Source organism: Canis lupus, chromosome 26, assembly GCF_011100685.1.
Source record: "Canis lupus familiaris isolate Mischka breed German Shepherd chromosome 26, alternate assembly UU_Cfam_GSD_1.0, whole genome shotgun sequence".
Classification (NCBI taxonomy): Eukaryota; Metazoa; Chordata; class Mammalia; order Carnivora; family Canidae; genus Canis; species Canis lupus.
The window spans coordinates 16,501,396-16,514,901 of NC_049247.1; the positions used below are offsets into that span (position 1 = coordinate 16,501,396).

A 13,506-nucleotide genomic window follows, 5' to 3' on the forward strand; every position below is an offset into this window, starting at 1 on the left:
TTAACAACAACAACAACAATAATAACAACAACAAAAAAAAGCCAAGTCAGGGGCACCTGGGTAGCTCAGTCGGTTAAGTGCTTTAGGCTCTAGTCATGATCCTGGGGTCCTGGGATCCAGCTGCGCATGGAGCTCCCTGCTCAGCGGGGAGCCTGCTTCTGCCGCTCCTTCCTGTTTCTGCTCTCTAATAAATAAATAAAATCTTTACAAAATAAATAAAACCTAAGTCAGATCATTACCTCATCTGCTCAAAATTCCTCAAAGGTTTCCCATTTCCTCAGTATAAAAGCCTAAAACTTAAACTGCGTACGATCTGCTCTGGACCTCCCCCTCTGTAATCTCGACTCTTTTCCTCCTGACTCATTCCCTTCCAGCCTGTCGAGGCTCTTTGCGTTTTTCCAAAGCATGCTCCCACTTGAGGGGTCTTGCACTAGCTAGTGCCTCTTCCTGGAAGGCTTGCTGACATTCATAAAAGTAACTCAACTTCATCAAGTCTTGGCTCAAATATCATGTGTTCAAAGGAGCCCTACCCTAATTGCCCTGTTTAAAATTACCCAAAAAATCCACTACCACTCCTCCCTTAACTCTGCTCTATTTTTAAGGTAGCACTTACACCTTTTTCTTCTTTTTTTTTTAGCACTTACATCTTGTAACAGTGTATAATTTACTATGTTGTTAGTTGTCTGTCTCTCACTGCGGGAATGCAGGCTTCCCAAAGCAGAGCCATTTGTCTTGTGCCTGGCACATAGCAGGCATATAACAAATATTTATTGAGTGAATGAATGCAAGGTTTGCAGTCAGAAGACCTAGATCCTTCTTCTACCACTTGCTAACTGTGTAACTGTGTCCATCCTAGGAAGCGATTGATTGATTTTTAAGATTTTATTTATTTATTTATTCATGAGAGACACACAGAGAGAGGCAGAGACAAGCAGCCTCCTCACAGGGAGCCTGATGCAGGACAATCCTTGGACTGGGATCACTCCCTGAGCCAAAGGCAGACACTCAACCACCAAGCCACTCAGGTGTCCCTTAGGAAGTAATTTCATCTTGCTGACCCTCCGTTTCCCTTTCCTTAACTGTAAAAATGGGAGTAATGAAGTATCCCCATTCTAGAGTTGCTATGAGGATTAAATGAGATATGTGTTAAGACTTAATATAGTCCCTGGAATGTAGGCAGAAATCACTAAATTCTTGTTTCTTTTATTATACATTCATTCAACACTTATTTGAATATTTGTGCTATATCTATATATCTATATCTATATGTTTTTTTGGTAATGATTGAGGTAGATTCTAGGCCTGAAGGAGTGTTTCTATCTTCACCCTTTCAAGTTAGAAATTTCTGTGTTTTTCAAAGCTTCTGATGTTGCTTCTGGTGACCAGCTGTTTAGAGAACTGTTAGAGTCAATTACTGCTAAGATCTTTTTTTTTTAAGATCTCTTTTTAATGACAATATATTACTGCATGCTCAGCATTGCACTAAGTACTTTGTCCACATTACTGCTGTGAATCCTTGCAACAATTCCCTGAGGAGGTACAGTATTAGCATTTCCGTTCATCAATGATAAAATTCACAGAGAGGTTAAACAACTTGCTCAAGCCCCAATAAACACTGACTTGGGAAATGAAATCTAGGAGCAAGTTCAAAGCCCATGGGCTTCATGATGCTATACATTGCCTTCTAAATTCTGAGGCTGTCTCTCCCTAAATGCCCTTTTTCAACTATATACATACTCACATGGTACCTTTCCAAGGACATCCTGGCTCTCATGATATAAATATCTCTAATTGTAGTACATCAATATAATGGAACATCATGAAGCCATTAAAAAATGATGCAGGTCTCTATTTATTGACATGGGAAAATACTCACAAAGTACAGTTGAGTGAAAAAGCAAATTACAGTGAAACATGCCATATCCATTTCTATAAATAAAATGAATTCAACATGGTCCAGAAGAATAAACCATCAGCACTTTCAGTGATGGTCGAAGGTACTTTCCACTTGAGTGCACCGTGAAATGGCCAAGATTCCAACTAAAATTCAACATGCTGCTTTTGGAAAACCATTCTAGAGAACGGAGAAATTATGAAGCATCTCAAAGGGGAACAATGCTATCCAGGAAGCTCCTGAGGCTCAGGACTATAGCATGCAAATATGGATACGACCACCAGGGGGCAGAAAAGACCCACCCTCAAATGTAAATTTGCCAACTTCCGCTGGGAAGGTTCCACACCCAAGGTGTAGTGCCAGCACGTGGGGTGGGGGGTGTCTGGCCAAAGCAGGAACACAGGCAGAGGCAAGCCCCGGGTTCACATCCTGCCTCTGTGCTCACTCAGGACCGTTTTGTGCATGTCAGTTCTCTTCTCTGAACCTCTTTCCGGAGCTGTAAATAAGGGTGAGGCCACCCACAGGCCCACCTGAGGGTGCCCTCAGCAAGTCTACAAGCAAAGCACTAGGGCAGGGCCTGAGCCACACAAGGCCCAACAACACTGTTCCCCCTGCTTTTCCTCACCAGCTGCTGGAGAAATGCAAAGCTCACACAGGAATCCCATCCCCCAGGGCTGTCTGCCTCAAAGAAGGGAACATCACTGAGTTACCTTCAATATGGTCCCCCTGAGTCTGGGGAGGGTTTGGTCTCTCTTCTGGTACTAAGTTGCTACCTCAGACTGCCAAGAAAAGGAACTAGGCATGGGTGAAAATAATGGCAAACTTTATTGGCATAAATCACAGGAATTGACATGGGGAAAAGCCAGGTTAGAAGTTTACAGAGAAAAAAATAAAATCAAATCAAATAACCATTGACCCAGAGGGTGGACCCCAGACACCCCAGTCCCCCTAGGGGAGGGGCCTGGGGCAGGTCACTGTAAACAGAGCAATAAGGCTTATGGGTGGAGTGGAGTTATCAGACCTTTGGAGGGGCCTGGCTGACCTCCTCAGACCGGGGCTGCTTCCAGTCCTGCCTCAAAGGAGGGGACCCTCTTCTGAGACCCCCACATGCTCAGCCTCTGCTGTGAAGCTAGTGAAGTGGTCTGGACCTTCCTCACTTTAGACCCCACGGGGGCCCCTTTCTGCTGACTCAGAAGCCCAGGCCTACCTGTTCCTGTTTCATCCTTGAGGGACAGAGCTCTGGGGGCTTCCTGCTACTTTAGCAGGATCCTGTCCCGCTGCCCAGAGTCCTATCGGGCTCTGTTGCCACATCCTGGGCCCTTTCCCCTAGACCTCCAGTCTCCAGGGAGGGCAGGAAATTTGGGGAAACGGTGGGCCCAGTGGAACCAACAAAACTAATGGTCAAAACAACACACCAGCTTTCTTGACAAGGCAGAAAAGCGGCGTGGAGGCCAAGAATGTTCAATGGGTTCTCTTGTTGCCAAAAAGTTCACAGGGGAGCAAGGCTCCTGATGCCTTACTCGGGCAGGAATCAGCACCCCTAAAGTATACTTTCCCCTTTTCCTCCCTCAGGAACAGGACAGATGAGGTTCAGAGTTCTAGGCCCCAAAGGGCAAGACATCCTGAGGCCAGTGTCATTAAGAGCTTGCTGGCCCAGGTAGTATCCAGGAAGGGGTTTTAAAATACAGCAGTTTATAAAACAGTCCTGGTGAGCTGTGAAGTTAAGGAAGGGGAGTCAGAAAGCTGCTCCCAATTCACCTGCTTGTGCTAAGAAAAAATAAAATACAAATTGCTTCCCCACCCCAAGCCCTCAGTACAAGGCAAACCCCATACCACAGCCATCATCACCAACAGGACCAGTGGCCATGGATGAGAAGAGTATAAAAAGGGACAGCTTTAAAATCTCTTCAAAATCATTTTGTATAGAGAAGTAAAAGCAACTCAGACAATATGAATTCAAACCTCAGTGTAGAAATCTATCAAAGTCGATACAGTGTCCAGGCACGGGGTGAAACTCCCCACCTCACACCACCCCAGAGATGGAGGAAGTGACTATAAAACATTATTGCTGGAGAGAGGCCTTTCTCAGTAGAACCAGAGCAGTTGTGGGGGTTTGGGGGGCAGCTGCCCAGGCCTGGGGAGACTGGAAGGGCAAGAGGAGCCCGAGAAACCCTCTGCGGCCCCTCGAACACTTCCACCCTTGGACAGATGGATTTATGCTGGCATTGTCTGAAGGGAGTGGGTATCCCCCATTACTCTCAGGACAAGGATAATTAGGTTGGGACTGGGTGGGGGAGAAGGATAAAAAAAGACCCCATCTGACCCTGCCTGCCCTTCCCCTGGCTCCACTGCCAAAATATGAGTAAGAGATGGCTCCAGTGTGGGGTGCTGGCCTGGCCAGGCGGGTGCAAGGGGACAGACGCAGTGGAGGCTGGGGCCCTCCAGCCTCCACCTCCAGGGAGGATGAAGAGCTGACAGCCTGGGGAGGGCTGCAGGAGAACAAAGGCCCAGAGGCTCCGGCAGGGGAAAGAAGAGCAGGCCCTCTTGCCATCCTGCACCAGCCAAAGACATGCGTTCCAGTTGCAATTGGGTTTGTCCCTTCACCCCTGGGCAAGGCCTCTGGGTCACAGTAGCAGTTGGGGAGGCTGGGCCAGGGCAGGGGGGCCATGGAGGGTGCCTAGCAAAAGAGTTTGAGGAAGCAGTTCTGACAGTAAGGCTTGTCGTTCTGCTCCTTGAAGGTGCCCTTGTTGAGCTGCTTGAGGCAGAAGGCACAGACGAAGTGCTCCGGGTGGAACTTCTTGGCCATGGCGGTGATGCAGCGGCCCGTGATGGGTTTCTGGCAGCCAGAGCAGAGTGAGCCTCGCCGCTCATGATAGTGCACCTCACAGTAGGGCTGCCCATCGTGCTCGAAGAAGCTGCCATTGACGAAGGGCGTGAAGCACTCCTGCCAGGCAGAAGGGGGTGAAGGGGGCTCAGGCCGGGGCTAGGGGCTGAGGCCTCTGCCACTGGGATGGGCAGAAGACAGTCATGGTCATGACTCTCACTTGCAGAGCACTTCATACATGCCAAGCGCTGCACTAAACTCTGACTAGATTCTCCCAACAGAGGAGGCAACTGAGGCTTAGAAGTTCAGTAACTTGCCTAAGATCACACAGCTAGCTACTAAGTTGCACAGCCTGGACTCTAGCATAGGTCTGACTCCTGGGCAAGTGGCTGCAACACTGTGCCCAGAAACCAAGCTGCATACTTGGGTATAAAAGGTACTGAGAAGGAACGCCTGCCTCAGTGGCTGAGTGGCTGAGTGTCTGCCTTCAGCTCGGGGCATGATCCCGGGGTCCTGGGATCAAGTCCTGCATTGGGCTCCACCCAGGAAGCCTGCTTCTCTCCCTTCTCCCTGCCTATGTCTCTGCCTCTCTTTGTGTGTCTCTCATGAATAAATAAATGAAATATTAGGGGGCCGGGGGAAGGCACTGAGAAGTCCTGCAGTGAGTAGTGTTTCCCAAACTTATCTGGTCTGAGAGCCCTTGTCAGACCCCTAACATCTGTGGACTCCCATTACCACCAGAACACAGTTTAGAGACCAGTGCCTATTTCCACTGTAGCTTGTCCACACAGCACAAAGCTGGGGGATGTGTCTAGCTTCCTCTTGGTTTCTCCCAGTCTCACTCTGAGCCTTGGCCCAGGACCCACTGTATCCCCTATCTGCTCACCCCTTTAAGAATCCCCAAGTTAGATCCAGAGAGCATAAGGGGGTGAGGATAGGGGGGACCTTTTCTCCCAGCTGCCCACTCCCAGCTCCCTCCAGACAAGGGGGCTCCTTACCCGGCACACAAAGCATTCAGGATGCCAGAGAGTGTTTAGGGCCGAGATGTAGTTCTCCAGGATGGCCCGGGCACAGCCGCCACACTTGGGTGCGAACATGTCAAAGTAATCCTTCCGGCAGTAAGCCTTGCCATCTTTCTCATGGAACCCTGAGAAGTAGGGGTTTGGGGGGCTGAGTGAGGGTCTCTAGAGATGGAGCCATCCTGACTCAAACAACAGCAGTCTCCTGCCCCTGCTTCACAGGAGCAGCAGGGGCGGGGGCAGGGGAGGGGCAGCGGGGTAGTCTGCCTGTGGGTCATAGTCATACCTTCAGGACCAAAGAAGGCCCCACACTGGGCGCAGAAGAAGTGCTCAGGGTGCCACGTCCGGTCAAGGGCTGTCACCACTTTCTGTGAAAGCAAGGTGTGGGATCAGAGCTCAGGTCCCACAGCAGAGACTCCCAGGCAGGACTGTCTTTCCTGCCCCCACCCTACCCAGAGATCAAGTCTCTCCTCACTGTGCTCTCATTACCACCAGGAATTCCAATTTAGTGAAGGGCTGTGACATGCCAGCCACACTCTCTCCTCCTGGATCTTCACATGCAGTTAATGTCACAGGTTCTATTGTGACTCCCATTGTATAAATGGAGGTATCAACAGCAGGAGAGTGAGGGAGCCAGCACTCCATTCCATTTATCGGGGCAGGACTCCTAACCCCTGGAGTGTCAGCAGAAAGGAATCTGGTGTGGGAGGTGGAAGGGCGGCAGAAGGGGCCTGCACCCAGCCCGGGTGTGAATTCCAGTCCCATTTCCTAGCTGTGTGAGCTCGAGCATGAGTGACCTCTCTGAGCATCAGATGGCACAGACAACAGTGAAGAAGGAATGTGCCAGCACGGCTGGCCTCCTGCCATGCCACAGGGACTCACATCCAGGATGGGACCGTTGCAGTAGTAGCAGCGTGGAGAGAAGAGGTTGTGATAGTCCTTTTCACAGTAGGGCTGTCCATCCCGCTCAAAGAAGTTCCGGGATCCAATCTCCTCTTGGCAGTGGGTGCAGACGAAGTGCTCCGGGTGCCACGTCTTTCCCATAGCAGTCACGACCTGACAAAGGAGGCAGAACGTGGCTCGGGGTCCTGCCTACTGTGGAGCACCCTCCCCAGAGGAGCAAAACTCCCTGTGCCGCTGCAGCTCCCACCCCCACCCCCATCCCCATCCCCATCCCCTTCCCCCTCCCTCCACCCACTCCACTGCCACCTTCATCACCTGCCCGGCAATGGGCTTCTTGCAGGCCCCGCAGACCCCTTTGGCAACTGTGGCGACCCCCAGTTTGTTCAGGTCAGACTGTAGGCTCCCCAGCATACTATCCAGCTGGCTCCCAGGCTTTGGGGGCCCCCCAGGGGGAGAGCTGCTCCCCGTCTTCCCCTGCGCCATGAACTGTGGAGAAAGAGAGAGGGGCAGTCAGGACTTCCAGGCCTGGGATGATGCCTTGTGGCACCGTGGCACCGCGGCACCGGGGGCTCGTCTCCCTCCTGGACAGATGGGTCAATAGGGGCAAGCAGTACAACCTCTTTCAGGGCCTCTAGAGCCCAGAGGGAGGGAGTGGCCTCACAAGACATCCTGGTGGTCAGAGGGCTCGAGGCACCCCACTGGCCTGACCAAGGCCCAGAAAACAGGCAAGCAGGACCCTAAGCCCCCAACCTCAGCACTGACCCCTCCCTCGTCCTGCCCTTCGGGACTGCTCTGCCTGTCGTTCGGAGGCCAGCCGGCCGCCCACGCTTCTCCATCCGCAATTTGTTCCAGGCCCTGGATCTTGGATAGGGGAGGAAACGAGGACAAGAAAATGTTTTTTAATTAAGGAAAAAAAAAAGACCTCAGTATCGGACCATTTCACAAAAGGGAATCTAGGATGAGATAAGAGGTTTCCACCACTGCCCTCCCACCCCCACCACCACTGGCAGTACCAGAATCAGGAGGAAACGTCAAGGGAAAAATGACCCAGAAAGAGAGGCCCAGGGAGGGATGAAGGAGGGGAACAAGGTAAGCCAACTAAAGGCATGGACCCAGGAAAGGAAGGCAACAGGCAAAGAGCAAAGAGGCCTTCCAGGTACTGGCCCGGGGGCTGGAGGGGAGGAGCAGGCTTGGTTTCCCTTTTGGGAATGGTCTCCTCATTGGAGCCTGGGGCAGGGCCAAGGGGCATGGGGAAGGGGCAGCAGAGAGAAGCCCCACTGGGAAGCAAGACATCAAGGGGCTGGGAGAGTGAAGAGCAGGTTAAGAGAGGGTCCAGGGTCAAGGCATGGTCTACGGAAGGGCTGTGGTACTATCCTGACTTGTGGACAGAGGGCCAGAGGGTGTGTGCATGTCAATGTGCCCGCAGGTGTGCACAGTGGGGATATAGCCTGGGCAGCAGGACGGGGACAGGGAGGCCTGCCTGCATCAGGGGGAAGAGCGGGTCCTCGTCAGTCTGGCAGCCCACGGACCTCAAGGTGAGGGGTGCAGGAGGGGGAGGGGCAGGGCCCTGCACACCCTCCTCCCGAAGCCCGGCTGCAGCGCTCGGGACCCCAGGGGAACCTCGGGCGACAGCAGAAGGCCCCAGGGGGGAGGGGGCACGCAGGCTGGGCGAGCAAGAAGAGTCTTTGCACTGCTGGAGCAAAGGGACAGGAGGAGAAGAAGCCAGAACAGAGAAGGTTCTTCTTAGGGGAACGGGGGAGCCAGGAGGGAAGACGACCTGGGAAGAAAGGAGGGAGAGATGAAGCAGAGCGGAGGAGAAGGCAGTGGTGCCATCCCCAGGCTCCTCCCTGGGCCTTCCCACCCTGGCACCAAGAGTGAGGCCAGGCTCACCAGGCACACGGTGCAGGACTCCTCCCCCCCTCCTTCCCCCACACAGTACATCTCCCTTCCTGGGGAGGATCAAGATGCCTGCTGGCCCTGGCCCAGCCCCGGGCACTGCTCGCTACCTTCTCTACAAGCTGCCCCCCAGCCCGCCTCCCACGAGGCTGCACGGTGATGACGACGCCCTCTGTCCGCCAGTCCTCGGCAGAGGCCCCCGCCACCCCCGTGGCCTCCTCTGCCTCCAGCTGGATGCCCAGCCGCCCCTGCAGCTCTGCGATGAGCCGCTCCTGGGAGGGGGTCCTGCTCAGGGTGGCGGGATCCAGCCGGCGGCGAGGGGAGGGCTCCCGGGACATGGGGTGCGCGTGGCCAGTCTCCCGGCTCCTCCTGATCACAGAGCGGATCTGAGGGGGGAGGGGGAAGCCGTCACAGTCCCACTCGGGACTCAGCCAAGGCTGCTCAGTCCATACAAGGTGCCGCGGGTGGGAGAGAGCAGAACAAACCGCCCAAGAGCCAAGCTGAGGTGAGGTGGAGGCAGGGGGCAGAGCAGACACCCAGTGCTCACCTCCAAGTCACCAACGACCTTGGGCAAGACTTCACTTTCAGGGGCGTCAGCTTCCCTAAGCCTTGAAATGGGGTTAGAGTATTTTCTTGGCTGCCTAAAGGGGTTATGGCAAGATTAACTGAAAGGATGTAAGTGGACATTCCTGAAAAGGCATAAGGCTCTTTCTTTTTTTGGTCTGTAATAGAAAAAACGTGATCTTTCCTCTCGGTAAATCTTTTAATTGTTTTTTTTTTCCTTCGGTGTATTAGAACCTGCTTGTTTGTAGTGGTTTTGGTTTTGTTTGTTGTTGCTTCACTTTGCTTTTGAAAAGGACATAAAATTTTAATCAACCAAGAAGCAAATAAGAATAGTAACGTCAGCCATGGCTTATTGAGGACCAAGAGCTGAGTTCTCAGCAGTTTCCAGGCATTACTTCATTAACCCTTGGACATGACAGGGGAAAATGGTCTATTATAACTTCCCTTCTCTTCTTTTTTTTTTTTTTTTTTTAAGTAGGCTCCACATCCAACATGGGGCTGGAACTCACGGTCCTGAGATCGAGAGTTATATGTTCTACTAACTGAGCTAGCCAGGCCCCCTTACTATCACCCCCATTTTAAAGATGAGAAAGCTGAGGCTGGTGGGGGATTGCCCAAGGTCACACAGGGTGGCAAGTACTGGAAGCGTGGCTTGAATTCAGTACTATCTGGTTCCAAAGCCCATGCTTTTAACCATTTTGCACACATCACCTCAGGAGGTCAGGGACAGCCCATCTAGAGGAAAGAGCCTTAAAACAAGCAAGAGGCAGGTTGTCACTAAGAGAATTTCCAGGGCCCAGAGGTTCCCTGCCTCACAGAACCCACTGCTGGTCAGTAGGGTCACAGGCCACGCAATCTTGGGATTTGCTGCCCAAGCAGACATGCACAGAGTGGGAGGCTACATGCAGTTAGCCAGGAGTGGCCCACACTCAGGCCTGCCAAGGGCCATGCCTAGCAGCCGTGCGAGCTTGCGCCTGCCTGGCCAGAGGTGGAAATCCTCTCAGTGGTGTTGGGTGTGTCCATGACCATGGCAGGTGGAAGCTCCGGCTGTTCCCTCTTGGCCTCAGCAGCAGCTTCGGTGGTGGCCCCTGGCCGCTTGGGGGTCTCAGGTCCCTGGGTTGGCCTAACCAGGCTTCCCCTCACGGGATTCTGTCCACCTAACTGCTCCTTGTCAACTGGGGCCAGACAGCTGCTTTCTGGCTCCCCTGGCTCTGGCTTTGCCCTCTGCTTCCACTGTCCACATTCCTTTGTGAGACTCCAGGTATCTGGGAAGATAGCCTGACGGTCCACGGCCACGACAGCTGGCTCAGTTACTTCCTGGAAGCTGGGTGTGGCTCCGTGGGGGATCTCAGGCCTGAGTGCCTCCAAAACCCACAGCTGCTCCCGAGTGACAGCCATGGCTTCCTCTGGGTACAAAGTGTTGGCCAGCAGCCCATGGGAGTCTCCAGGCTCCTGGGGACCTGCATACCCAGCTTGGCAGGGTGGCGTGTGGCAGGGGGGAGCCCTGGAAAGCTCACTAGTAATGTTTGGTAGGTCTTTCCAAACCTGAGCCTGGCTCTCTGCACCACATGGCCCCAGAAAACCCTCCACAGAGGGAGACCTTGAGTTGAGAGTGTCAGGTGTTGCCTGGAGACCAGCCAAATCTAGCCAGCTGGGAGCCATAGGAGGCAGAAGGCCCTGCCTGTTATCAGGGTCTTCAAAGCAGAGGATCTCCTGGGTGGGAGCATGGCCTCCAGAGGAGAGCTTAGCAGTGGATGGCAAGAATCCAGAGGGCCCAGAAGGAGGAGGAGAAGGAAAAGGTATGTGGTGTGGGGATGGAGCTGGTTTGGGCAGCAGCCCCGGGGAGTTCAAGGCCACAGCAGAGGAACTGGTCTGGAGAAGGAGAAAGACAAAAGGCAGAAGAAGGGAGAGGTGAGGAAGGGTGCTCACTGCATGGGGTGGGCTTGGCCTGAGGTTTCTGAGAGGCCATCTACACTTACACTAGACTGACGTGGCTGAGAAGCTGAAGCATGGGGACTGGTCTTCGAAAAAGGCCCAGACCCCAAAAAAAGGTTTGCCTGGGATCCACATCCTAGCAGAAAGCAGCCACTGAGCCCTGCCTGCAGGGCCACCCCAGTCGGAGTAGGAACAAGGGAGAAAAGGCTACAGAGAGTGGACCATGAGAAACAGGTGACCAGGAAGGGCAGCCCAAGCACCAATCAAGGGAGAGTCGGCCACAGGCAGCTGCTCTGCTTCTTCCAAACTTGGCTCAACTTGGCTGTCTCCCCCTGACAATCCCAGCCTTCCTGTGTCCCCCAAAACTTCCTCTCAAGACATGGCTAGAACAAGCACAGCTTCTTGTGGGGCACGACAATACTGGCTGTCTCAGAAAGTAAAAACAGGGGCACCTGGGTGGCTCAGTCGGTTAAGCGTCCAACTCTTGATTTTGGCTCAGGTCATGATCTCAGGGTCCTGGGATTGAGCCCTACATTGGGGGCTCCGAGCTCAGTGGGAAGTCTACTTGAGATTCTTTCCCTGTCCCTCTGTCCCTTTCCTGCTCATACTCTCCCTTTCAAATAAGTAAACAAATCTTAAACAAAAAAAGTAAAAACAGCCTCAAGGGTGATAGCGCAGGGCTTCTCCAAGGCCAACACCAAAGTCCAAGGAACTTATTTCTGATGGTGGCCACTCACCACCCAGAACAGTGGCACAGAAGGGTCATAGGGCCAGGCAGCTCCCATCCCCCACTGTGAAACCCCAGCTGGAGGGACTCTTGGAGACACCCTTAGAGCCAAGAGCACTCAGACTGCTTGCTCCCCTTCTCATGTTCCCTCCTTCATGTCCCAAAGGTCCTGGGCAGACCCACATGGAAGGGTGAAGTCAGCAATTGCCAGAGAACAGTCAGTATCAATCCCCACAGAGGCATAGCATCTTCTAAATAAAACATCTTGGGTCTAGCAGGTCTGGGAGGCCCAGGAAGGAGGGGAAGGGATGCCTCATGCAGGACAGGCCCAGAGCCCTGTGGTTAGGTTTCCCACAGACATAATCTGTGGGGACTCAGGCCTGTGGAGGGTGGTGGGAAAGATGGGGGGAGGCTGGCAGCAGAGACCTGTGTATTCAGGAGCCAGAGGCAGAAAGAAAAGGGATGTGTTGAGGACAGCCAGCCAGTGTAGGAGATGGGGCTCCAGGGCAAATGACCTCTCAGGCACAGGATCCCAGTCCCACAAGGTCCAGCAGAGAACACCCTCCCCCACCAAAAGCAGCCATTAACACAGAGGCCTTTGTCTCAGCCTCCTGATCCCCTTGCTTGGTGGTTGGGAGCTGGGAGCAACCCAGGAGGAAGGAATTTCCCTGCTAAGTGCCTCTCTGCCTTCATAGGCTGTGGGGCAGCCCAGTTCCCATGAAGCCTAGACTGACCCTCCTTCCCTGGCATCCTGGCAAACCAGAGTACAGTAGGGTCCCAAACACTGAGGGCCCGAGTTCCCGCTACTCACACTGAGGTACAGAGGAAGAAGGAGGGGGCAGGGAAGAGGAGAGGTCTTGGGGCACCTTGAAATCCGATAGGGAGGCCATCAGCTCGTCCAGCTCCCTGGTGGCAGAGGAGGCTGAGATGCGTGTCTGCTGCTGGCTGGAGGTGACTCGTTGAGGGCTGCTCATCTCACCCTGGTTCACAGTGATGGCAGGGCTATAGGGCAGGCACGGCATCAGCAGGGACCCCAGAGTCCAGCTCTGGGTTCCCCCAGAATAGCAGCATCTTAGCTTTCACATTGGAGTCCCCCCACCCCTGACTCCAGAGAAGCCCAGCAGCATTCCTGAGAGGGAGGGGACAGCCCTCAACTACTGGGTGAGGTGAACAAGCTGGCATGGGAGAAGAGGGCAGCTCAACCAGCACCCTTCTCAGGAGGACACCTTGGCCCTCCTAGCCCGAGTTCAAGCTCATCTATGAAACAAGTCCGAGCCTGTGTGCGTCCCCCCACAACATGGTACACATCCATGTGAGATGCTTCCAACAACACGGTAACATGGGGAAGAAATAACATTAGTAACCACCAACCACGTGTGAGCCCGAAACCATTCCAGGTATATTACGTGTACTATTGGGTCTCATCCCATCAAGGTAGGTGGTCTTATCGCCATTACCCTATATCCCTTTATCCCATTTTATAGACAGGAAAACTAAGGCTTGATAAACAACAGAAAAGACAGAGGCAAAGTCTGAACCCTTACAGTGTGGCTCCGAAACCCCTGCAGACAGCCACTGGCACCCTCGGCGTGCACCGTGTCATCTTTTCTGATGGGTGGTGGCTCACCAAAGGCAGGCAGGGTGTCCATGGGACTCCACTAACCCCCCAGGGCCTGGTCCGGGGCCTGGCAAACAGCAGGCCCTTGTGGAGGGAATCGGTGACAACTGGGCCAAGTGGATGGAC

The 13,506-nt window shown here is 53.5% G+C and overlaps 1 protein-coding gene across 3 annotated transcripts in view; it reads right to left on the reverse strand.

The window, feature by feature from the left end:
• Positions 1-2,700: 2,700 nt before the first annotated feature.
• PXN (paxillin) overlaps positions 2,701-13,506 on the reverse strand; it is a 48,448-nt gene continuing 37,642 nt past the window's right edge. Inside the window, exons 6-15 of one of the 3 annotated variants that reach the window (XM_038575296.1) lie at positions 12,629-12,764; positions 10,079-10,972; positions 8,647-8,922; positions 8,121-8,417; positions 7,403-7,501; positions 6,956-7,126; positions 6,620-6,793; positions 6,024-6,105; positions 5,717-5,865; positions 2,701-4,838 (exon numbers count right to left, since the gene is read on the reverse strand). In XM_038575296.1, the coding sequence (XP_038431224.1) occupies positions 4,572-4,838; positions 5,717-5,865; positions 6,024-6,105; positions 6,620-6,793; positions 6,956-7,126; positions 7,403-7,501; positions 8,121-8,417; positions 8,647-8,922; positions 10,079-10,972; positions 12,629-12,764 (2,545 nt within the window). In that variant the 3' untranslated portion in view covers positions 2,701-4,571. The remainder of the gene's footprint in view (positions 4,839-5,716; positions 5,866-6,023; positions 6,106-6,619; positions 6,794-6,955; positions 7,127-7,402; positions 7,502-8,120; positions 8,418-8,646; positions 8,923-10,078; positions 10,973-12,628; positions 12,765-13,506) is intronic. The other 2 variants (XM_038575297.1, XM_038575298.1) reach the window with 2 other exon arrangements.